Below are 21836 nucleotides of genomic sequence, written 5' to 3' on the forward strand. Positions count from 1 at the left end.
CCCTGCCAGCCCGAGGCCCCCTCGCGGGGACAATCTTCCTGCTTTGTTAGCACGTGTTTTGTGGCATGAGCAATGTTAGGTTTCAGAATCACTGAAGCGACTTTCCAGATGGGAAAATGCAAGGTGGCTTCCAAATGGAGACTGGCCTGTGTGTGTCTCTCTCGAAGAGATGGAGGCAGCTGCGCCGGACGAGCCTGGGACCCCGTGAGACGCCTCTTCCCTTTTCCACGAGTAGAAAGTGCCACTGCTGCTTGGCCAGGCAGACGTTAGTGTTCTTCCCTCCGCCCAGGACCCGGACACCCTGGGGAGTGACTCTGCTTCCCATTCCCAGCCAGAGGCCTGCAGCTGGGAACACAGCAGATTTTTGTGGCAGACGCTGGAGTAGGATCCTCCAGATCCTACTTAGTTTGTAATCACTGGTTCTTAGAACTGCTCCTACCAAGGTCACTCCTGGCTTTCTCTGCTCTACAAGGTACCAAGGCGGGCCAGGGACATCACCCACGGGCCTTGGGCTCCCAGCCCATGTGACCGTCAGTCCCCACCTGCAGCCCAAGTCCGCTTCAGGCTCTGAGACCCGCTGTCGTCCTGTTCAGGGGCTTGACAGAGCCCACGGCCAAACACCAGTGGTTTTGAAGTCACCGGGCTTGCTATTGTCCCCTCCTGCTGTGCACCTGCCCACAGGCCCACCCCTGCAGCAGTGACAAAGCATAGTAGTAACAGCCCCCCAGCCCCAGCCCTCACAACTGTCCGGTGCCGTCCTGCGTGCTTTCCAAGTGCAGGGTCACTGGTCCTCCCCGTGACCCAAAGAGAGAAGCCCTCCCTGTCCTCATCTTGCTGCTGAGGAGACGGGCACAGAGAAGTCACTGTGCAGTCTCCCAGCAGACGGATTCAGACAGACCCAGGTGAGATGAGCCCAGAACCTGCCATCCTAACCACCGCGCACGGACGTTGCCCCAGGGATGTTGCGTCCCCTCATTGAGCACTGCCCTTGTCCCCAAGCCCAGGATCGAGCCGATGGAGCCACCATCCTGCACCTGGCCCAGCTCTCCATCTGTGCCCCGGGCAGGGTCCCTGCCAGGCCCGAGCTTGTCCTGTCCCCAGGCTGGCAAGGACTCTCAGTGGGAGCGTGTGGGAGCGGGGTCAGCTTGTCTGTTGTTTCTACGGCTCCCTTGGTCCTGTGGGGGGAGGCGGGCGGGAGGAGGACCTGAGGGGGGCCCTCTGAAGTGGCGGCTAGGTGGCCGCTCAGGTCTGCGGTGGCCCTGTGCTCAGCAGGGTGGTCCCCTACCCCCACCCTAAACTCTGACAGCTGAATTCTGCCACTCACTGAGGCTTCCCTTAGGGCTAGACCGAGTCCTCTTCCCAAGCGGGACCTCATCTGTAGGCGGCATCTGCTCTTCACAGCCCTAAGCAGCAGCACCGGGAGCTGCAGATCCTGTTGGCTCGTCCTTGGTGCCCCAAGGCCCCGTCAGAATCCCACCAGGGCCCAGCTTCACATTTTTCGGAAGTTCTCCAGGAAACATTGTTGTGGACACACTCCTGGTGATGCCTTGGGGACATGCCCCTGGCCCCACAGGGCTGGCACAGTCCTGGGAAGAAGGGGGACCCCACAGGGCAGCTGAGGACCAGATCCCTGGTCTCCCGCAGGCTGCTGCCACCCCCAGGGCATCCAGGCTGTGGCTCTGGAGGCAACCAGGGTCCCCAGCTAGTCTGTGGAAAGGTCCAAGTTGTGCAAGGGGCCACTCTTCCCAACCATTTGGATTAGCATCCCCAAGGGGGCCCAAGAAACTGAGGGAAGCTTGGGGTCCTGGGTCCCAGACAAGAAATGGCAGGGATCACCCCTTAACTCCCTCCCCAAATGAGCTCTGGCTGATACAGGGAAATCTGGAGACATACTGGCGTAGCAGATCCCCCGAAAGAAATCTAGGAAGGCCCAAAATAGGTACATAAGAGGGGACAACCTGTCTCTCCTACTCAAGATGCAGACACCTTTCTGTCCCTCCTGCCCCCTGGAAAAGTTCAATGTCAACTTCTTTTTCCTACCACCATGGTTAAAGCCATACAGGGATCTCTGCACCTTCCCATGAGGTTCTTTGTACCTGCCCGCTCCCTGTGGGTAGTACAAGGATGGGACCCTCGACTCTTCTCTCCCCATCCCTCAGCGGTTAGAAACACGTGCTATCTTGTAAGCAGCATGTCGGAGCCCCAGGACCCAGAGCACCAAAGCACAGGATGTTGAGAACTTCCTGAAGCTCCCGTGCTGTGTTCGCTTAGCACCTGGTAAACAGCAAGGACCGGGAAGTGCCCACGGTGTGGGGGGGAAGCCACACCCAGCTGGGCCTCCGAGGACTGGCCGGGACCCCTTCTACCCACCTCCTCCTTGGCCTATGGCATGGGCACCCAGGGAAGGCTTCTGGCTCAGAGATGGCTCAGGGCACAGCGTTTTCCATTCTGAGGCCGTGTGTGCAGTAGCCCCGGGGTCGCAGGGACAGGAGGCCCCAAGAAGGAGCTGCCCTCGGGGAGGGGCAGCCCCACCTGGCTGGCTGGCCCTGCCCTCGGGGGCTCCGACCTGCTGCTGCGATCATTCCACGAGGTGCAGCCAGTGGTGGGAAGCCACCAGCCGCTGTTCCCAGCAGGCCGGCATTCCTCCACTCCCCAGTCCCCAAGGGTCCTCCCGTGGGGCTGTGGCTGCTCTGGCTTCCTTACCCTCCTGCACCCATAGCAGCGGAGAGCGCAGCTCCCAGAGAGGAGTCAGGAGCCTGCCCAGGCGGTGCGACGACAGCCGTTAGGCTGTTTGCCAGTCAAGGGTTGGGGACTTCTGCGCCCGGATCTCTCTGTCCCCTGGAACAACAGGGGAATCCCTGTCCCAGCTCCCCTCCCAGAGGACACCCTCCCGTGCAGTGAGGGCCTGGGGCAGCCTCCAGGTGCACATCCGGGGTTTCAGCCTCTCGGGCACAGCATTTTCTAATCTTTCCAAATGATTCTAATGGCCAAGGATAAGGCAATTTTGCAGATTGGTCCCTGCTGTCCCTTACTGCCAATTGGTGTGCCGAGCCTGTGGGGATGATGCAGTCGTTGTCACTTCAAGGGGGCTGGGAGGGCGGCGGCCTGCGCCACACACCGGCGCAAAGCAGACATTGACCACCACGTGCTAAGCGCCGTGCGGGAGGGAGGCCCCGGGGTCTCGGTGGGGGCCGTACTCTCTGAAAGGGCATGACCGAGAAGCCGAGCCAAGTAGCCGTGATGGAACAGTCTGAAGCGTGACTGTGAGCCAAATTCGAAGAAAGGATCTTGTTTCATGGTGTCCAAGCTCAACTCCGTACCTGGGGACCCAACTGCTCCCTCCGTCAGTTCCCAGCCGAGCGTCCCCATCCTGGGCCCTTGCCAGACTCCCAGAGGCCTGGGGTCCCGCTCAGGCAGGAGCCCTGTCCCCAGCCCCCCACCCTGTGCGTCTGCGGACCCTGCCGTGCCCGGCACTCCCCATGCGGCCTCAACTTTGGCCCAACAGCCTGCCGTCTTCTTGCCTTGCTACGAAGTAGACGTCCCAGCTGGGAGGGGACTGGTCCCCGTGGGGGAGGCTGGTGACCTCCTTGCGGAAGGCAGTCAGGAATTCCCAGCTAGTCTGAATCCCAGACTGGCGAGGAAGACTCTAGCCTTCAGCTGCGAGGACGTGAACCACCACCTTCCAGTAAACCAGCCGAGATGAGAGAACGGCGCTGGCTCATGAACCACGAGAGAGAATTTGTCTGGTTATTTCAAAACCCAGGTTCTGAGGAGGTTTTCCGGGGAAACATTCATGATCTGATACTGATGTAATTGGCAAAGGAAGTTCAATGATCAGATGATGGTCCTGGGCAGCACACGTGCCCCTGCATGGTTTGCTTACTTGTTCCACTTGCAAAATTAATTCAGAAAACATCAAGAGCCACAGTAACAACAGAGAGAACAAAAAAGTCTGAAGCAAGGAAATGTCTTGCCTCGAGCATAGACCATTCCCCTCTTTGTCCCCTTGTTGCTGGAATTAGCTGGGAAGCTCCCCGACCAGGTACTGGTGGTCTGCGATCCAGCATTGAAAGCACGGACTTGCGGGTAGATGTGGAGTATTTCTGGACAGTGGTCAGCGGGACCGGGGAAATCACACACAGATGCTTAGCCCTGTCAGACTGAACAGACCAACAGACCACGGGCTCTGCTAGTTCTGACCGTCAGGGCCCCTTTTCTCCCTGGTTTTCCCTCCGTAAGAGTAACTCACTCAGCTCTGCAGCAGGGATCGGCCAGATGCGCCCCCGCCCCCTGGGAGAGCCTGCGTGCCCCGGGCTGCCCACACTCATCCTGCGGGGCTGTGAGCCGCACCATGGGGGGTGTCCCCCCACACACACACTGTGGTCCCGGCCAGTGGGCAGGAGGCAGGAGAGACTGGGTGGGGACCCCTGTGGGGAACAGGCACCCCGCCATCCCAGTGTCCACACCGCACTAATGTCCACGTGAGGCAGAGGGCCCTTCCCGCTAAGAAGCCGCTTGGAGGTCACTTGTGTGACCTCCAAGAGTGACTTGTGTGTCACTCCTCTAGACACACATAAGTATACTGGAATCACCAGGTGCACAATCAGTCCTATAGGGTGAGGCTTAACGTGAGAAAATGCATGGCACGGATCTCAGGGGAGCCCACCTGTTCACTTCTGTTCTTATCGATTGCCTGCCTAACTGTAGAAGCTTCGGGAGACGTAGATAAGGCAGCTGGTAGAACTGTGACCTCATTGACCGCTCCCTTCACAGCTGGACATTAGCGCCCAGTGATTCCTGAGGCTTAAGTCACGAGCACACGCTTTCCTCCCCCTGCTTCTCTATAAAGCTGCATGGGCAGGCTCCTTCTCCTGAGACATGGGCAGGACTGAGTCCTTGGGGCAGCCCAAACCCTTCTGTCTCGACAAGCCTGGACACGGGCTGGGGACAGGAGGGGCCCTGCGGGGAGTGGTGGCTGGCAAGAGGGGGCCGGGGCGCGTGTCGGCACAGGCCTGGGCCTGGCCAGTCACGTCTGAGGGGCCTGTGTGAGGGCTTCTTACTTTAAGACCTTGATTTTAAGAAAAACTTTGGCAGAAAACAAAGGTTCAACTGGCATGTGGCTCAGCCCATCCCCTCTTACCTTTTTAAGGCGGCTAAAAATGGTAAGAGCCTGCGTGTTTTCCCTTTATATTGCCCATCGCATGCATACAGGGTCCAAGGTCTGGGCTCCCTGTGGCAGCGCTTCCCACACGCCCTTGGACTGCCGGGTGCCCTGGGATCAAGTCCTTCCATTCTCAGGGTCCCCCATGGGGCCATCCCGGCCCTGACAATAGTGGACCAACTTGGGTGCCTGGGGTCCAGGCTGTCGCCCCGCTGCATGGACCTTGGCGCAGGTAAGCCCCTGTGCTCTGGCAACCTGTTCTGCTTTCTTTTAAAGGCAGGAGGAAAGGCAGGAGTCAGTCTGTCCAGGCCCATGCAGCCTTAAGCCAAAGGCCAGCCACGCTGAGCTCATCCGGCCCGATCGTAGAAAGCCACCAGGCCTTCCTGCAGACATCCACGTCGGTCCATGAGTTGGCCCAGAGGCTCTCGGGCAGCCGGCTCTCCCTACACACCTCGGCCGCGTCCCTGCACTCACAGCCCCCACCTGTCACCACCACGGGCCACCTGAGCATCCGAGAGCGGGCTGAGGCGCTGATCCGGTCCAGCCTGGGCTCGTCCACCAGCTCTACCCTGAGCTTCCTGTTCGGCAAGAGGAGCTTCTCGAGTGCCCTGGTCATTTCTGGACTCTCTGCTGCGGAAGGGGGCAACACCAGCGACACCCAGTCGTCCAGCAGCGTCAACATCGTCATGGGCCCCTCGGCCAGGGCTGCCAGCCAGACCACACGGGTAAGGGGTTCCGCCCACCGGCCAGGGCAGGCGTGCGGGTTCCTGGCCTGATGCCCCCCATCCAGCTGCCTGTAGACTCCCATCATCCCATCCACGGGGTTCCCAGAGTGACAGGTGCCGGGCAGTGCTAGACAGATGTTCTGGCCGTGCTCAAAGGCAGACAAGACCCACAGCACACGTCCTATAGGTGATAAGGTCACGGCGAGCAGCACTAAAGGGGGCCCGAAGCCTGTGCTCCGCAGACCAGTTATCCTGAGCCCTGAACTGGGGAGGGGAGCGGGCATGTGCTCCCGCATCCACAGTGCGGCATGTCCTACTTCAGCCTGTTTTCACATCACTCGGGCCCGAGGGAGAGGAGAGGACACGCCAGCACTGCAGTTAGACCCACTGATTCCGAATGCCGGATCTCACTTCCCAGCTGCCCAGGGGGCTTCCACTTCCACGTATGCAAACATCAGGAAAAGAGAGGTTGAGGGACTCCCCTAACGACACGGACACTTGCGCAGAGTCCACGCCAGCTGGGGTCAGCTCACCCTGGAGCTTTGTCGGCGGAGAGCGGGGAGGAAGGAAATAGACCCCCAGCACTTGCCTTCCATTCTGCGGTCAGGAGGGAGAACGGAATGCCCCAGGCAGACCCGGGTGTCACACTGGAGGTCTCGTGTGCCCCTTCTGCGTGCTCATATCTTCTCCGACCAGAGACTCATGCTCTTTACAGAGCACGAGGGTCACCGCCTGCCCAGCTTCGGTTGGCGGTTGGTTAGGTGGACATGGATGACGGGGCCACACCCACGGGGGAGGCCCACAGGCAGGGGCCAAGAGCGAGCAAGGGAAGCTGCTGACTTCCGGAGCTTTAACTAGGGTTAGTTAGGTCACGGCACGTCTAAACAGACTTCCCTCTGTGATTCCATTTCCTCAGAAAAAACCTACAAAATCACACTTTTCTGCTACCTGCCCAATCTGTTTAAGATACTATCTGTGGGTGTGCTTCTGGGATTCTGGCACGTTCTCGCTCCCTCTTTCCTGCAGGACAATAGGGTCCGGGGCACTCTGGGCACCGGCATTACTGTTTGGGCACCAGGATGCCTAGACACACAGTGACCTCTTACCCGAGGGCCCGTGTGCTCAGCACGTCCACATCACCGGGGGGAAAGTCCCCATGTTCAGAGCCCCCAACCCACCCCGGCATGGCAGACCCATGGCTTCCTTCCTTTCGGTGGAGGCCAACCCCTCGGGCCCCCACCCTGCCCTCAGTCCCCTGCCCTGCGGGCGGGGTAGGTCAGCCCCTGAAGCAGTGGGCTGTGGTCAGAAGCGCCCTTACGTGTCTGCTGCCTCTCCTTTCTTTCCAGCACTTCTCCGAGCCGTGTGAGGCCACCGAGGCCACCGAGCAGGGGCAGCATCATGACTGCCATCCGGCTGGGGCCATGGCAGAGAACGGGGAGCTGCTGTGCAGGAGAGCCAGCCAGGAGGACATGGGCCTGGATGACACAGCCTCCCAGCAGAGCGCTTCCGACGAGCAGTAGGGACGGTGCTGGCCGGAGGCCCGGCTCTGCAGCCATGAGCGCCGCTCTAGAGAGCAGAGCGACTGTACCTCAGGTTCGCACAGGAAATCTCCCACGACGATACAACACTTGACAGCACAGCTCCCTCCCCCCACCCTGACGCGCTCCAAGCTGCCCCGAGCTCTCGGGCGGGGCATGCACAACTCCCAGACTTTGAACATTCTAACGACAGCCATGTAATCTCCGAAAACAGCTAGGCTAAGTAGAGCGCCTGTCCCTTTCCTGCCCTGCAGAACATACGACAACTGCATGCGAACTGATGGGCGCTTCATACATTCCCATTAACCACGTTCTAGAAACAGCAGCACGCGTCCTGCCAGGTGCCGGTCAGACGCGGTAGGGCTCCATCTCTGCATAGAGAAAACATCACCTTTTCCACCACGTTTACGCAGATGTTAAGTACAAACCAGCTTTACTGAAGCGTGGTAGTGCATGCAGTCCTGTCTACAGTATCCCGCGCAAGACCCAGCGATACTAGTGACCCGAGAGCAGACATCGAGGCCTGCGGGAGCACGGAAAGCCGTCCAGACTCACAGGACGCTTGACCGCACTCACGCGGTTTCCCACGAGCCGGGCCTGTGCTGCCCGGCGCACCTGTCCACTCGCAGGAATGTTCGCTTGTTTTCCAAGCCAAGCCATCCTTCCCATGTCACAGAACACACACACCTGTGTTTTTGGAATTAAAATGTTTACAGTTACTGCTGTGTCCGGTTGTGTGAGCTCTGCTGCATCCCTACTGGGAGAACGGTGTTCGGGCAAATTCTGGGACCTTCCCCAAGTGGAACCTGGGGAAAGCAGAAACCCGACTCCTTGTGGATGTACGGGAGGGTGAAGGGGTCCTGAAACACAATCTGTGAAGAACAGAATCACTGACCTGGTGAACCAGCCCTTCTGGGGATGGTTCATAGAAACCATAGAAATAGGATCATAGAAATAGTCATTTTGGAGCTATTTCTTCAAGGTATCTATGATTTGAAGTGGGGGGACTAGGGGAGGGCATGGCAGAGAATTTCTTACCCCCTGGAAGCAGATGGTAATTTTTTTTCCCCAAAATAAGAATTGCCAACTAATAGTAACAGGTGTCTGTGTAATCAGAGACACTGTGCATTATTCTCAAACCAGCCAGCCCCAGGGATGCAAAGTTGGTTACTGACTGAAATGCAGGCGTCTCCAATGAGGCTGCTGGCACCTCACTGCACTTCTCGCAGTCAGCCGGACCACACTTGGCGGGCGGTCCCTGAAATCCTCTTGGGCAATCACAGCCAAGCCCGAAGGACTAAATGGCTGGTCCTGAGCTGCGGGCACGGCCTCCCCACAAAGGGCATCTCCTTGAATTAAGACGGCCTCTTGTGGGCCGACCACCCCGGTGGGCATCCGGCAGTAAGAACCCCAGAAAGCTACCTTGTGCCGCAGAATGTGGATCTCCTGACAGCTGGAAAACTGGGACAAGGGGGTGCATGCGCACGTGGTGGGGAAGCAGACTCACGCTGAGCGCGGAGTCCAACTCGGGGCTCCCTCCCACGACCACAAGGTCATGACCCCATTTCCCCATTTTGAAGCCAAGAGTCGGACATTTAACCGACTGAGCCACGCAGGCGCCCCCCCGCGCACGCACGCACGCACGCACGCACGCACACGCTCGTTAACCTGATCTTCAGCCAGTCCGGTGTTTATCCAGGGTATTCCTTGCAAAAGGCTGGACTCGCCCGCACTTAAAGGAAATGCTGCTAAGGTGGCATCTCGGGCTGGGGCTCCTGCAACGTGCAGTCGGCATACAACCATGGGGTTATTTTTTGCATTTGGACACCGAACGAAATTGTTTCTCCTCTAAAAATGATCTAAAACCCGTAGTGCTTGGTTTTATATAAATCATGGGGCTAATCTGGCATCATTGATTCTAAATTTTGCACTGTGCGTTGAGACCATCTGTCTGGCAAGGGCTGTTCTAAAATCACGCGATGCTCCCGCTTCTCCTTGGCCGTCAAGTGGGCGATGCGCGGACCCCTGTCTCCTGAGCCCCGTCAGCCCCCTCCGCTGCCTCGAGGTTTTGTCCAAATCATTATGCTCCAGGGACATGGCACCTGCCACCAGCACGCCTGCACACGCATGTGTGCGCGCATGGGCGACCTTCCCAGACACCTCCTCATGAACTCCCAGAAAGACAGACAGGAGTCTGGCCGGTTCTACGTTTCCTGGGCCGCCATCACCCTGCACTTGACTGGAAGGCTGGGAGTGGAGTGAGCCAGGTGCATCAGGCCTGACCATCAGGGGACAGTCTGTGCCTTTGAAAACTTGTCCTCCCTGCCTGCGTGCTTATTCAGAGGTAAAAAGAAATCATTTTTTAAATGTACGTGGTAAGTAGCTGGTGCAACAGTCTGCTCCGGGGGAAGAGAGAAGGAGGATTTCGTAAACTCGTTCCCAGATCGGTTCTGCTCTGGCCCGTCCAGCCATGTTACTCCAGCGTCAGTCCGTCACACTGCAGCACATACATCCATCTCATGCGTTCCAAAACAAATTCTTCCTTCGAGTCCCGCCTCAGACCAAGTGTCTGCTTGGTGTCTGGGCCTGGCTGGAGGGCAGGCATTTCAAGCTCAGGAATACATGTGAACTCCTGATGTCGGCCTGTCCCGGCCCCGCACCCGTCTCTGACCGAGTGCACCTGCTGTCAGGGAGCGGCACCCAGAGGGCTGGGTCTGCGTCAGCCCCTCCGCTGGGCCCGAGCCAGCGGGGGAAGCAGCCTCGGATGGTGCCCTGCCTCGGCGCCTCTTCCCCCTTTAGCCTTTACTACCGGCTGCGCGGGTGCGGGCCGAGTCGGACATATCTGACTCCATCCTCTTCCGTCCCACAGACGGGGCTTAAACAGCACTTACTGCTCACGGTGCTGGAGGCCGGCAAGTCCAAGGTGAACACGCCAGCAGATTCGTCTGGTGAGGGTGTGCTTCCAGGTTCACAGATGGCCACTTCTCACCATGACCTCCAGGGGCTGAAGGGAAAGAGTCGTCCGGGGTCTTTCATCAGGGCATTAATTCCCTTCCTGAGAGCTCCCTCATGACCGCAGCCCCTTCCAAAGCCCCACCTAACACCATCACACTGGGTGTCAGAGCCCAACACGAATTTGTGGGGGACACAAATCTCAGACCATAACAGTATCCTCTCTTAGGCTTCATTTCTTAGAAGACAGGGAGAGCCCTGGGTACTTTCACACACGCCCCTGAGCATTCCATCTGCCAGAGGCATACAGTGATCATTCAAGAACTCTGCCGCAGCGAGCACCCCGAGATCTTCCAGCTGACGACCGCTACGGTTGATCGCAGCTACACCTCAACGCCGAGATCGGGGGCACGGGATGCACGGAAAAGGACAGAAAGCACCAACACAGTGGGAAGAACAAAAAGAACATGGGCGAGCGCCTGGGTGGCTCAGTGGGTTAAGCTTCTGCCTTCCGCTCAGGTCATGATCTCGGGGTCCTGGGATCGAGTTCCACATTAGGCTCTCTGCTTGGCAGGGAGCCTGCTTCCTCCTCTCTCTCTCTGCTGCCTCTCTGCCTACTTGTGATCTTTGTCAAATAGATAAAATCTTTAAAAAAAAAAAAAAAAGAGCATGGGCTTTGGAGCCACAGGGACTTGGTTCAAACTCTCTGTCACGAAAAGCACATTTCTTTACCATTAAAGAGAGGGTGCAGAAGCTCCCTGTCCCGCACGCATGCTGGGGGCCGCCCCGAGTCTGTTCCGCAAGGAGAGTTCTGACGAGCCCGCACCCCTGGAGGCCAAGAAAGCCTCCATCTGATGGGCTCCCTGCTGGCTCTGTCTTCAGGGGGCACACAGGTGACGCTTCCCCAGCCTGTCCCCTTTCTCAGGTCACCTGAGGCCAAGGAGGGCTCCTCAGTACCATCTGGGCTGATGAGAGTAGGTCTGATCCAGAGGCTGGGCTGCCAGACCACACCTGCGTGCAGTGCTCCTTCGGTCCCCGAGGGCCTGGCAGAAGTCACATCCTCCTGTCAGCACAAGCTCGGACTCCCTGAACAACCCAACCGGGCGGGGACAGTGGGACAGAGGTGCCCCCTTCCCCACACTGGACAAGGCACGCTTCATATGAGATTAGTTCACAGTCTGGGAGGCCCTTCACATGTGAGCCCTCAAAGGCTTAGCAAATCCACACCAAGCTTCAGGAGGCTCCCTTAGGGGAAAGAGCTGAGGAAGGGATCCTGACCAGAGAGCCCATCACCGGCTCCCGACCGCCATCTTGGGTCAGAAACAGAAGTGCTCCCGGCACAGTGCGCCCAGCGCGCGCGGCTCACAGGACACACAAGTCTAGGCTCCACATGGCCAGATGGGGCCTCGGTGACAGATGGAGACACACCTGGCATGAACGCCAGCTGGATCTGGAGCTAAGGCTAGTTGCTAAAATATCCTGGAAATTCATAGATCTTCACCCAAAATGACCCAAAAGCAATGTGCAGTTTATCACTGCAGTGACCACCAGCCACCAGGAAGGCAAGTCTTACCCCTCGGGGACTCTGGCGTTCCTGCAGCTGCCCTGCTGTGGGCTCAGCCTGAGCTTTCCCCACCAGGACTCTCGGTGTAGAGGCACCGGGCCCTCTCCAGGGGATCCCACAGGCGGCTGATGACGGGTCCTCCCGTGCGGTGGCCCTGCCTTCCTTTGACGACACTCATCTCCCCCTTTTTCTGAAGGGAAACGGGGCACAGAAGAGTTTAAGGCCACGTCTAAGGTGATGTGTCCAGAGTGGGGGCTCTGACCGGAACCCACAGGCCCGAGCCCACGGGGCACTGCAGCTCTCAGCATCTCCGAGGACGCCGTGCCCCTCCCACACCAGACTCCCGTGTTTGCAACCACTATGTTTCTGTTTCTTTTTATTAAGCAGTAAGCAATCACATGAACAATGAGATGTGTGGGGAGGACCCCAAATGGCTTTTCTCTGAAGTAACTATTTTAAAAAAACCAACTAACTCCTACGCCTGGGAGCCGAAGCTGCCCCTGGAGAGGGGGTTAATTTTCACAACGGGCAAAACTGATTAGGTAGCGAGCGCCCTTCTCCCCCTTCCCCGGAACACACTTACAAACTTCAATGGGAGCAAGTTCCATCTAATACTCTGAAAACCATTTCTCATTTCATAATTTGCCAAAATCGTATGCACAACTGCAAGAGGAAATAAACAGAAATCTTTCAGCAAAAACAAGCCACAGTGGATGGCTCACCTCGTTGGGCCAATCCAGCACTCAGGCTAATGTGAGCTTTTAAACATTTTATGGAAAACAGCTGTCGGGCTTTCTCTGGAAAAGCCCACAAGGTTTGGTAAGCCCAAAGGTGTAAATCTCTGACAGGCGGAGCACCCACCAGGCTCTGTGTGAACCAGCACATTCCTTCAAGTGCACAGCGCAGGGGTGCGAACCGTCTTCACTTCCTGCCGCTCTGCACACACGTCACAATATCCGGTAAAAGATGGTTTCTGTTTTCCTTGGTGACCTGTGGGAAGAAGCAGGAGAGCGGGCTTCAGAGTCCTTTCTCTTCCTCAGTCCTCTGCTAGACCGTGTTCTCCGGGAAGAGCCCAAACAGCTCAGAGAGGGTGCAGCGAGTTTCGGGACTGAGGGAGGCGGCCCAGCTGCAGGGGCGGTTCTGGACAGGACAGGCCTGCCGGAACCCCAGCCCCAGCTTCTGCAAACGGACAGCTCGGACCATGGAAGCAGTTTGGGTGCTTTTCACAAGTCCCTGCTGGGGCTCCAGGAAGGACGATGGAAATGCAGAGGGACGCAACCCCTGTGTGACCAGACCTGAACAGAAGGAAGTGCCTGAGTGAAGCCAGGAGAGCCACCTACGAGGGGCCCACCGAGAGCAGCCACAACGCGGCCATGAGTCACACCCGGATTCACGGAAGGCCCAAAGGCCAGTGATCTCATCTCCATGAACTTAGAAAAACCGAGTGTGGTGAGGTGCCTCTGGCACGGGTCAACTCCACATCTGAAGGAAGGGGATGCTAGGCCCGGGAAGCGCGGGGACATCCAGAGATCTCAGAGGCAGCTGGGGGCGCGGTACACACTCAGACCTGGTCTCTGGACTCTGGGAGCACTCTCTGTAGTTCCCGCGCTTGCACAAAGTAACCAAGGGCCTATTCAAGCTCTACCCCGTGATCCGTTTTACTTTTCTTTTCTAGTTCAGTCCCAACGAGTACAAGGAAAGTGCTCAGACACCTCCTGGAACTTTGGATGGGGGGGTGTGTCCCCAAGTAAGGGCAGGGCCATCACTCCTGCCATCACCATGGCCTTCCTGATGGGCACCCCCCCAACATTCACCCACTTAACACTGACGGGGCACCAACCAGAAACTGAGCAAGGTGCCAGGGACAGAGGGAGGACTCCATAAGGAGCCTGAAGAGAAGAGCGGAACAGACAAGGCCAGTGAGAACACCAATGGTCAACGGTCCAGGACAGAAGGTCTGGAGAGGTGCACAGGAGCTGGGGCGGGCAGGGTGACGAAAGGCTTCCGTGCAGGCTATGCCCAAAGGTCACCCAGACAGAGAAGGACCCAGGCAAAGAACCATGCGAAGATGAGTGAACACATCTGCGAAGCCACGGGTCAGTGCTGGCGGACCCTGAGAGGGGAGATGGGCCTGCCCGCTGCGGACTGCATAGCCGCTGCTGTGTGCCAGCCCGCCCGGCACAGGGCAGGTGCTGGATGACTGACCGATGGGGAGAGGCACAGGGGTGTTATCCCCATGGTTCCCCCACATCCACTCGCCCTCCTCTAAGAGCGCTGGGACTTCTCCCAGGGAGACCACACAGTCTAGGAAACTAGCTCGCGGTCCCCAAGTGTGGACTGTGCCCTGGAGATCCGGAGAACCCGACTCCTGAAAGGAGCGAGCTCAGCCAACAGCAGGGGCCGCCCCTCAGCCGTCTGTCCAAGGATGGGGTGCACCCGTCCTCACCCTGTCGCTCCCTCGTAGCTCTGGTCCCACTGAAATGAGGACCATCAGCTTTGCCTCCAGCTTGAGGAGAAAGCACCGTGAAAGCACCGTGCGGCCCGGCAAGGCTCTTTGTTGCTGTGTTTGCTCAAATGAGCCAAAGTCCGTTTCTGCTGTTTGAATTCAAGGAAGCACGCGGATGTGAAGGGAGGAAAGGGGGAGACAGGTGAGTGTCGGCGGTGGGAGCTCAGCGGGGTTCGAGGGGCTTGTGGCTTCAGCAGCAGAGAGCAGACGGGCCACTAGTTCCCTTTCCTGCGCCCCGACCTCAGCGTGACACCAGGCTCCGCCCACAGGGTCTGAGAGTTCACTGTGTGCCTCAGAGGGAGGCCTCCCAGGTGAGGGGCATCTGAGGTCACTTCCCTTCTCAGCAGCTCCTCACTGCCTCCAGAAACGCAACATTTACGAAGGAGACATGGAGCCGGCAGAGGGGTGCGATTTCACAGGGGTAGGAGTGCAGAGGTCATCAAAAGGAGCCCCGAGGAGCACTCACGTGCCACGCAGGCACCATCCCGTGCTCCCGGGAAATGCCCCGTCCTCTCCAGTCCTCTCCATCGGCACCAAGACCACCAGGCGGCAACTGGTCTCAGGACCCAGCCTGCGGGTGAGAAATGCCCCCTCCCTCTCACCAGGTGGGAGTGAGCCCCTGCCCCACCGCTGGGAGCTGAGGGCGCCCGGCAGCGGCGGGGCGTCCCACATGCGGAGATGCTCTCCAAGCCTTGGTTCCACAGAAAAAAATAAGAACCGAGAAAGATACATTTTGGGAATGTTTTCATGTTAAAAATTAATGAATGCAAAACTACATTAATATTTGTCTAACTACACCCCCACCACCGCTTTTGATTTCCCTAAGACGATTTCTGAGAATCACGCAGTTAGAGGTGTACTTGAAACTGTCGACGGTGTTCAGTTACAGACGCGCTTGTACTCCAAAGCCAAGCTCTCGAACTCGAGAGCGAGCAGAGCACCACCTGGCCTGCCGGGGGCCCTTCTCTGCATGCACAACCCGTCTTGTAGTCAACTACCAAGGATCTGGTTCTGCAGAAAGTCCTTCCCGAGAGACTGGCCAGGAGAGGGCACTGGGCGAGGAAGAGAACAAGGAAGGAAGCTGGTCTGCCCTCCCCTCTACACTGTGGCCTCCAGAGAATGATTGGAAGCCCAGGGAAAGCTGAGCCCCGCCCAGCGCAGTGGCCCTCGGTGACTTGGTGACACATAGACCCTGACTTCCATGGGGACCAAGGCAATTCATTCATCCTGCGTCTGGTACATGGGGGCAAGGGGGTGGTAGCTCAGTAAATGTTTATTAAAATCTAAGCTTAACCGATCTCTGAAAATATCTGAATATTATCTCTGAAATACAGCTGAGTGGTAAAAGACAGATTATGAAGACCCTGACCATCTCAAGCATCCAAGTTGCTCTGTGCTGTCTGCAGGGACCACGGGAGGGCCTGAGAGTTCCCAGTCAACAACCTGGGCACCAGGACATCAGAGAAGCTGTGACTCTCTGGACACAGGCATATGCAGGAAAAAAATGCCCGTAAGTGCCTATACACGACATGCAAGAAAGCAAAACAAAACCGCCTATTTTCCTTGAAACTGTGAGAAGGACCTTGACAAATCCCTAATAAGCACAGGATTACGGAAAGAAATTTGACAATGCTCATTTTAAGTTAACACATATCAAAAGTTATTACTAGCCTGTTTCATGCTGTCTTTCTTTTATTGAACCTAAAAATAAGCGGATTCCTGAATCCAGTCCCTCTAGCTGTTTTTTCCACAAAGGTTAGTTTCCAAACCAAAAATTACTTTCGTGTTGTGTCAAGTAAGACTTTGCCTGACCCAAGTTTACAAAGATTTGCTCCTTTATTTTCTTCTATGAGGCACAGAGTTTAGCAGAGTCTGCTTCTTGCCCTCTGCCCTCCCTGCATGCATGCTGTCTCTCAGATAAATTAATTAAAGAAAAAAAAGGAGCTGTAGAGTTTAGCTCTTAAGTTTAGGCCTAGGATCTACTTTGAGTTAATTCTGGTGTACGATGTTAGGAACCAACTTCGCTCCTTTGCATGTGGATATCCAGTCTCCCAGCACCATTTATTAAAAGTAATTCTTTCCTCATTAAGTTGTCCTGGCCCACTTGCCAAAAATGAACTGACCTTAGATGTAAGGATTTATTTCCGGACTTTCACGCATCTGTGTGTCTAGCCTTCGGCCAGTCCTATACTATCACGATCGCTGTAGCTCTGTGGAAAGTTCTAAAGTCAGAAGCACGAGTCTCCCAACAGTGTTCTTTTCCAAGACTGTTTCAGTGGGGTCCTCTGCATGTCCACATGCATTTTGGATTCGCTTGCTTGTCAGTGTCCACAAACACCCTGCTGGCTTTCGAAGCAGAGCTTAACAGACCCTCCCTCACTCCTGTTATCTACAGAAGTCCACAGACCCCGAGGACAGCATCGAATTCCTGGTGAAATAAAAATGCTTTATGCCTAGCTTGATGAAAATACCCATGGCAGGAATGAGCAAGCAGAGGTCTACGAATGCCCAAACTGGAAGGAAATCAGGACCTAGTTCCTGTTACTCTTGTGATCTTGCAATCCACAAATAAAAAGTAAAAGTATAAAAACTGCTTTATGGGAAAAAAAGAAGTATAAAGGGCTCTGAATTCACAGTGGAAGAGATTTTAGTCGTAGTAAAATTTTATAAAGTAGAAAATCCAAATAATTTCTAGCAATCTGAGATATTTTTAGCAAAATCATCTGAATCATCCCTATCACCAAAAGGGTTGTGCCAGAGCGTAGACTGTGTAGACAGACAGACAGAAGTCTGAGTCCCAGCTGAGCCACCTCCTAGCCGACGACCCTGGACATGCTGTGCAGCCTCTCATTGATAAAATACAGATTGCAGATCTACCTCAGCAGGTACTGTGAGGTCTATGTGCCCCGGTGATCTACTGGACTAAGCACAGCACCTCAGTCCAGGTGCCCACAGTGGCATCTAAGTCAAGGCTCCAGGCTCCAGCTGTCCCTTCTGGGCCCTCAGCAGATAACGTTTGCCAGCATTTCCAGCAAGCAGATATTTCAAAGGAAATCAAATGAGACAAGCTTTCTAAATGCCACTATAACAACAGAACTCGTGCGTGTATATGCACGTGCACGTTTTCACACGTCTGTGCGTGCTCGTGGTAGGAGGGGGCCAGCAGGGGTATTTTCTTCATGTTGCTACAGAACCAGGGAAACAGTGCACACAGCTCTTTCTAGTCATCTTGATCCGTGACGGGCTTTCTGTCTTGTCGCTACAGCATTCACATAATTATGCTCAGACAAGCAAATGTGAAATAAACTGAAAACATTTTTCGGTGGCCCCACTTAGAGACTGGTAAACTCTACGAGACATTAGAAACAAAATTAACCAAACTTCTGAAAGAGAAACATTTTCAGGAAGGGGACTGTCAATACCCATACCCGCACCATGATAATAGAAGCTCCTAAATTACCAAGACCATCCTGCAATGACATGAATGTTAGATCTTTTATTATAGTACCACAAGTCCCTGAGGCTTTTTTTGGGGGGGGGGTTTCCCCCAAAGTCTGCTCTTTGTCAGGCAGTTTCTATTGTCCTACCTTCAACTTTACCAAATATTCCCTTTGTCCGCCTCCATTCTCCTGAGGACTCCTTCCACAGACTTTCTCATTCAGTCACTGTATGTTACAATTCTAAAGTTTTTCTTTGATTTTTACGTCTTCTATAGCTTTGCTAAAACTGAGACTTTCTATTTTCACTTGTTTCCAGCATGTTTGTAACTGATCACTGAAGCACTTTCCTCACGGCTGTTTCAGGATCCCCACCCTGTAATTCCAACGTCTCCGTCTCCTTGCTGTCGGCACGTGCTGATGTTTGTTCTGTTCCAGTTGCTTGTCCTGGTGCCTGGTAGGACAGGCAATGTTCAGTTGTGTCTGCTGTGCTGTCCTCTGGCTGCACTTCCCAGCCAGTGTGCCTTCTTCTTTCCACCCTCCAGGTCTCCTGATGTTTGCTTTATACGTAATGTCCAAGGTTTTCAGCTCCACTTGAGAGGAGGGATTGGGAAAGTGTATCTATTCCACCTTATGTGGAACAGGAAGCATTCAGAGGGGTTTTTCTGAAAAGGAGTGCTGTTTACCGATGCTATCACTAAATCTAGGTAACAGGAGTAACTCAGTGGAATCCTTTCCCTCTTGAGTTCAGTCCCACGACCATGTCCTAACATGCTCGGTTGTCAGCACGGGGAGGTGGTCCTCCCCAGGCTACAGAACTTACTTCCTCACCCGCAATGTTCTTCCTTCTTTTCTCCACTTCCTCCTTCGAAACCCACCCAGGAACCATATCCCCCGGGCCACCTCTCCCCACAGAGTTCTCTCCCTTCTCTGCTTCCGGATGTTGATGTCACATCACCTATGTCTCTCGAGGGAAGGGAACATGCTTCTGTGGTGTCTTGGACGAAGTGCTGGGTGCACCGGCTGCTCTCAGACAGGGTTCAGAGAACTTCCCTGCATATGAGAAAGGGACAGGACCAGGAAATATCTAATCCCACCCCTGGACTTGCGATAAGGAGAATGACATTCTTCATTTGTAAAAGGGGAAGAGAAAGCCCACACCAGCCTGAAAGGAACACAAGACAGATAAGAACAATGGGGCGTGTGAGCCCCTATCTCTTATGTAATTAACCCAAAGCTAGTCACTTTATTTACACATCATTAGGAGCAATGATTACCTTGCCTGGAGAATAATTTCCAGTCCTAGGAGAAAATGTGCTGTTATCTTGAGATTACACCGTTTTTTCCTGGATATAGCAGCGCAGCCCCTCAATCCCATCTAGGACTTGGAGATGACACTGGTTTGCAGGGACCGCCAGTCTCTGGAATTAAAGGGCAGCAACGCCCCACCTTCCAAGCTGGAAGCCGCCTGGCCCGAAGATGAATGGTCTTTCCTCCTCTCTCACTCTACTTCCACAGAAACTCTAGAATCACAACCAAAAACTCTAACCTGGAGGCCACGTAAAGTAAGAGATGGCGAGAGCAACACGAAACTCTGAAGATAAGGGCCCCCCAGACTTTGGAGACGTCACTGAGCATGTGACTTTGCAGGGTTCTCAGCACCTTGGGCAGCTCCCTCCGGGGTCAGCACCTCCCTTCCCAGAGGCCTCCAGCCCAAGGGCCACATCACCCCAGCGGTTGTTGTCTTTGCCTTGTCGATACGTGCTGCGGCCACTTTAGCCTCTGCTAGACCGCGCGCCGGCGGGCACCGACCTGGTCACTCCCTGCCGGCGCCACCACTTAGCACATGGTGCTGCTCACTTCCTACTGAGTAAACGAAGGGAGGCAGGCACGAAGTTTCCCAAGTCCGGCTGCTCGAACCCGAACATGGTTTACTGCTGCAAGAGCACCCCAGGATATGCTGGTGATGACACGTGGACGTCCCACAGGGCGGGCGAGCCACAGTGGTGGCATTTTAGCCAGTGACGTAAGGTGCTCGTGGTACCGGGCGGCTGGAGCTCACTCCGTGTCCAGGTGGAGGTGCCCAGCCAGCCCGACCTCTCGCAAGGTGCTTGTGGGCCTATGAGCCGTTACACTGGCAGCGGGGTGCAGCGACAGGCCGGGCTCAGCCGGGAACGTGGCTCTCTCCCTGACACAGACGAAGGGGCGCAGGACAAAACAACGAGCTAAGAAGGACCCGGAGAGACAAAGGGGAGAGGACATCATGTACGGGGACCAAGTGTCAGCAGCGCTATCAGAGGCCCAGGCGCCGGCTCGGGACACGGCCACCGGCTGGGAGGAAGGACCCTGCCCTCACTCACGTGTGCTCTACCACACACACCCGCCCCGATGGGCACCCGGCAACCGCACGAGGGCTTGTGAAAGCACACCACTGGGCCCAGGCCTGGGGCCCCACTCGTGAGGTCAGGGCGGGCCTACAGCTCCGTGCGCCCCCTGGACCTGCGGGTGAGGCCTGGGCAGCTGCTCTGCCTCCGTCACCTGGCCTGACGCGCTCTGCACTCGCCCTGTCCACGCAGGCAGAGTGACTGAAGAAATGTGTTTTTCATTTTCATTTAAGCATAAGGGGTCACAGGTGGCTGATGGCTACCGCCCAGTGTGGACGGGGCATTTCCACCCTCGCCGGCCATTCTACTGCGCGGTGCTGCTCTCCGGCAGCTGGAGGCTGTGCTTCACACTGGGGCCACAGGGAAGTGGGTTTTGTCATTGAGGACAGGCAAAATGTATGTTCTATAAATCCCTAGAAAATCAGACTCACCTGGATCTAGCCTCCGAGGGGGGAGAATGGTAAATCAAAGCAAAGGTACATTTCAAAGCCATGTCTGAGGTCACCCGCTCCGTTTTTATAGGCACAGGGGACCAGCTGTACTCACACTGAACACTTGAACGTCGTTTCTGTTTCTGATTTCTTCCACGAGGGCCAGCGGTTTTCCCTTCGGTATTGGGATCGTGCCCAGGACAACAGTCCCTGGGGTGGCCAGTGTCTGACGAACAGCCTGGATGAAAGGCTGACTGAAGAGCTCCATCTTCCCGATTTCGTCGATGACGCACACTCTGTGCTCTGGGCCACTGCTGGAACCTGCCTGAAGATGACAAAGACACCCAAGTCCTGTTAATAAGCGAAGGGCCCCGGGGTCCCACTCCCCAGTCACTCACCAACTAAGCTTTGGAAGGTGGGAGACGACCTCTCAGTCTACAGGGGACTCGCTGGCAAACAGATCTGGGGGACCTCCCTCGGAAACAGCAGCAACCAGAAAATTCAGTTCCCCAAGCAACCCAGGTTCCTGGCAATTTTCACTCTTCTAGAATGTTCCAGTAATAACCAAGCTTTGTATTTATATACACCCAGGAAATAAGCAGCACCCGCATGCCTCAGGTTTAAAAGAAATGAGACAGCAAGCCTGGGAGCCCTGTTAGTAACACTGGCCTCTTTTTGTGTGTGGTTCTGAGTTGCAGGAGCTTCCCTGTCTGGAGGAGGTAACCGCTGCAGGCAAATGCCTGTGTGTTTCAGTCTGCACTGCGACGGCTGGTGGAGAGAACTGAATGGTAAAAGGAAAGGGGTCCTGTTTAGAAGAAAAGCAAGTGAGCAGGACTATGCCCTTTGAACTGCAGATTCCCTAACAACTTCATCCCTCTCCTTCCTTCCGAGCCCCTCTGGGAACAGGTGCGGCAGCCAGCCTCCACGGGCCCCAGGGCCTTCCAGCTCCTTTGGCTCCCACCCTTGCTCTGACCCCTCCTACAGTCCCAGGGCTGGTCTCTGTGATCAGCAGAATGGTGAAGGGATGGCATGTCTGCCTCTGAAATTAGGTAGAAAAGACCTCTGCGTCCAGCTTGGTCTCAATCTCTCTCAGATCGCTTCCTCTGGGGAAGGGGAGCGCCATGGTGTAAGCACGCTC

General features: G+C 55.8%; 2 protein-coding genes across 3 annotated transcripts in view; one reads left to right on the forward strand and one right to left on the reverse strand.

Moving 5' to 3' along the window:
* Nucleotides 1-8143, forward strand: part of LOC111160500 (pecanex homolog 2) — a 275016-nt gene extending 266873 nt beyond the window's left edge. The window contains exons 33-34 of the mRNA XM_022523646.1: nt 5438-5886; nt 7233-8143. Coding sequence (XP_022379354.1) covers nt 5438-5886; nt 7233-7406 — 623 coding nt within the window. The 3' untranslated portion in view covers nt 7407-8143. The remainder of the gene's footprint in view (nt 1-5437; nt 5887-7232) is intronic.
* A 4156-nt stretch (nt 8144-12299) lies between these two features.
* LOC111160507 (nucleoside-triphosphatase, cancer-related) overlaps nt 12300-21836 on the reverse strand; it is a 34254-nt gene continuing 24717 nt past the window's right edge. Inside the window, exons 4-5 of one of the 2 annotated variants that reach the window (XM_022523652.1) lie at nt 20814-21023; nt 12300-12930 (exon numbers count right to left, since the gene is read on the reverse strand). In XM_022523652.1, the coding sequence (XP_022379360.1) occupies nt 12862-12930; nt 20814-21023 (279 nt within the window). In that variant the 3' untranslated portion in view covers nt 12300-12861. The remainder of the gene's footprint in view (nt 12931-20813; nt 21024-21836) is intronic. The other variant, XM_022523653.1, reaches the window with a different exon arrangement.

The sequence above is a fragment of the Enhydra lutris genome, unplaced genomic scaffold (genome assembly GCF_002288905.1).
Source record: "Enhydra lutris kenyoni isolate GAN:26980312 unplaced genomic scaffold, ASM228890v2 scaffoldscaffold76, whole genome shotgun sequence".
NCBI lineage: Eukaryota > Metazoa > Chordata > Mammalia > Carnivora > Mustelidae > Enhydra > Enhydra lutris.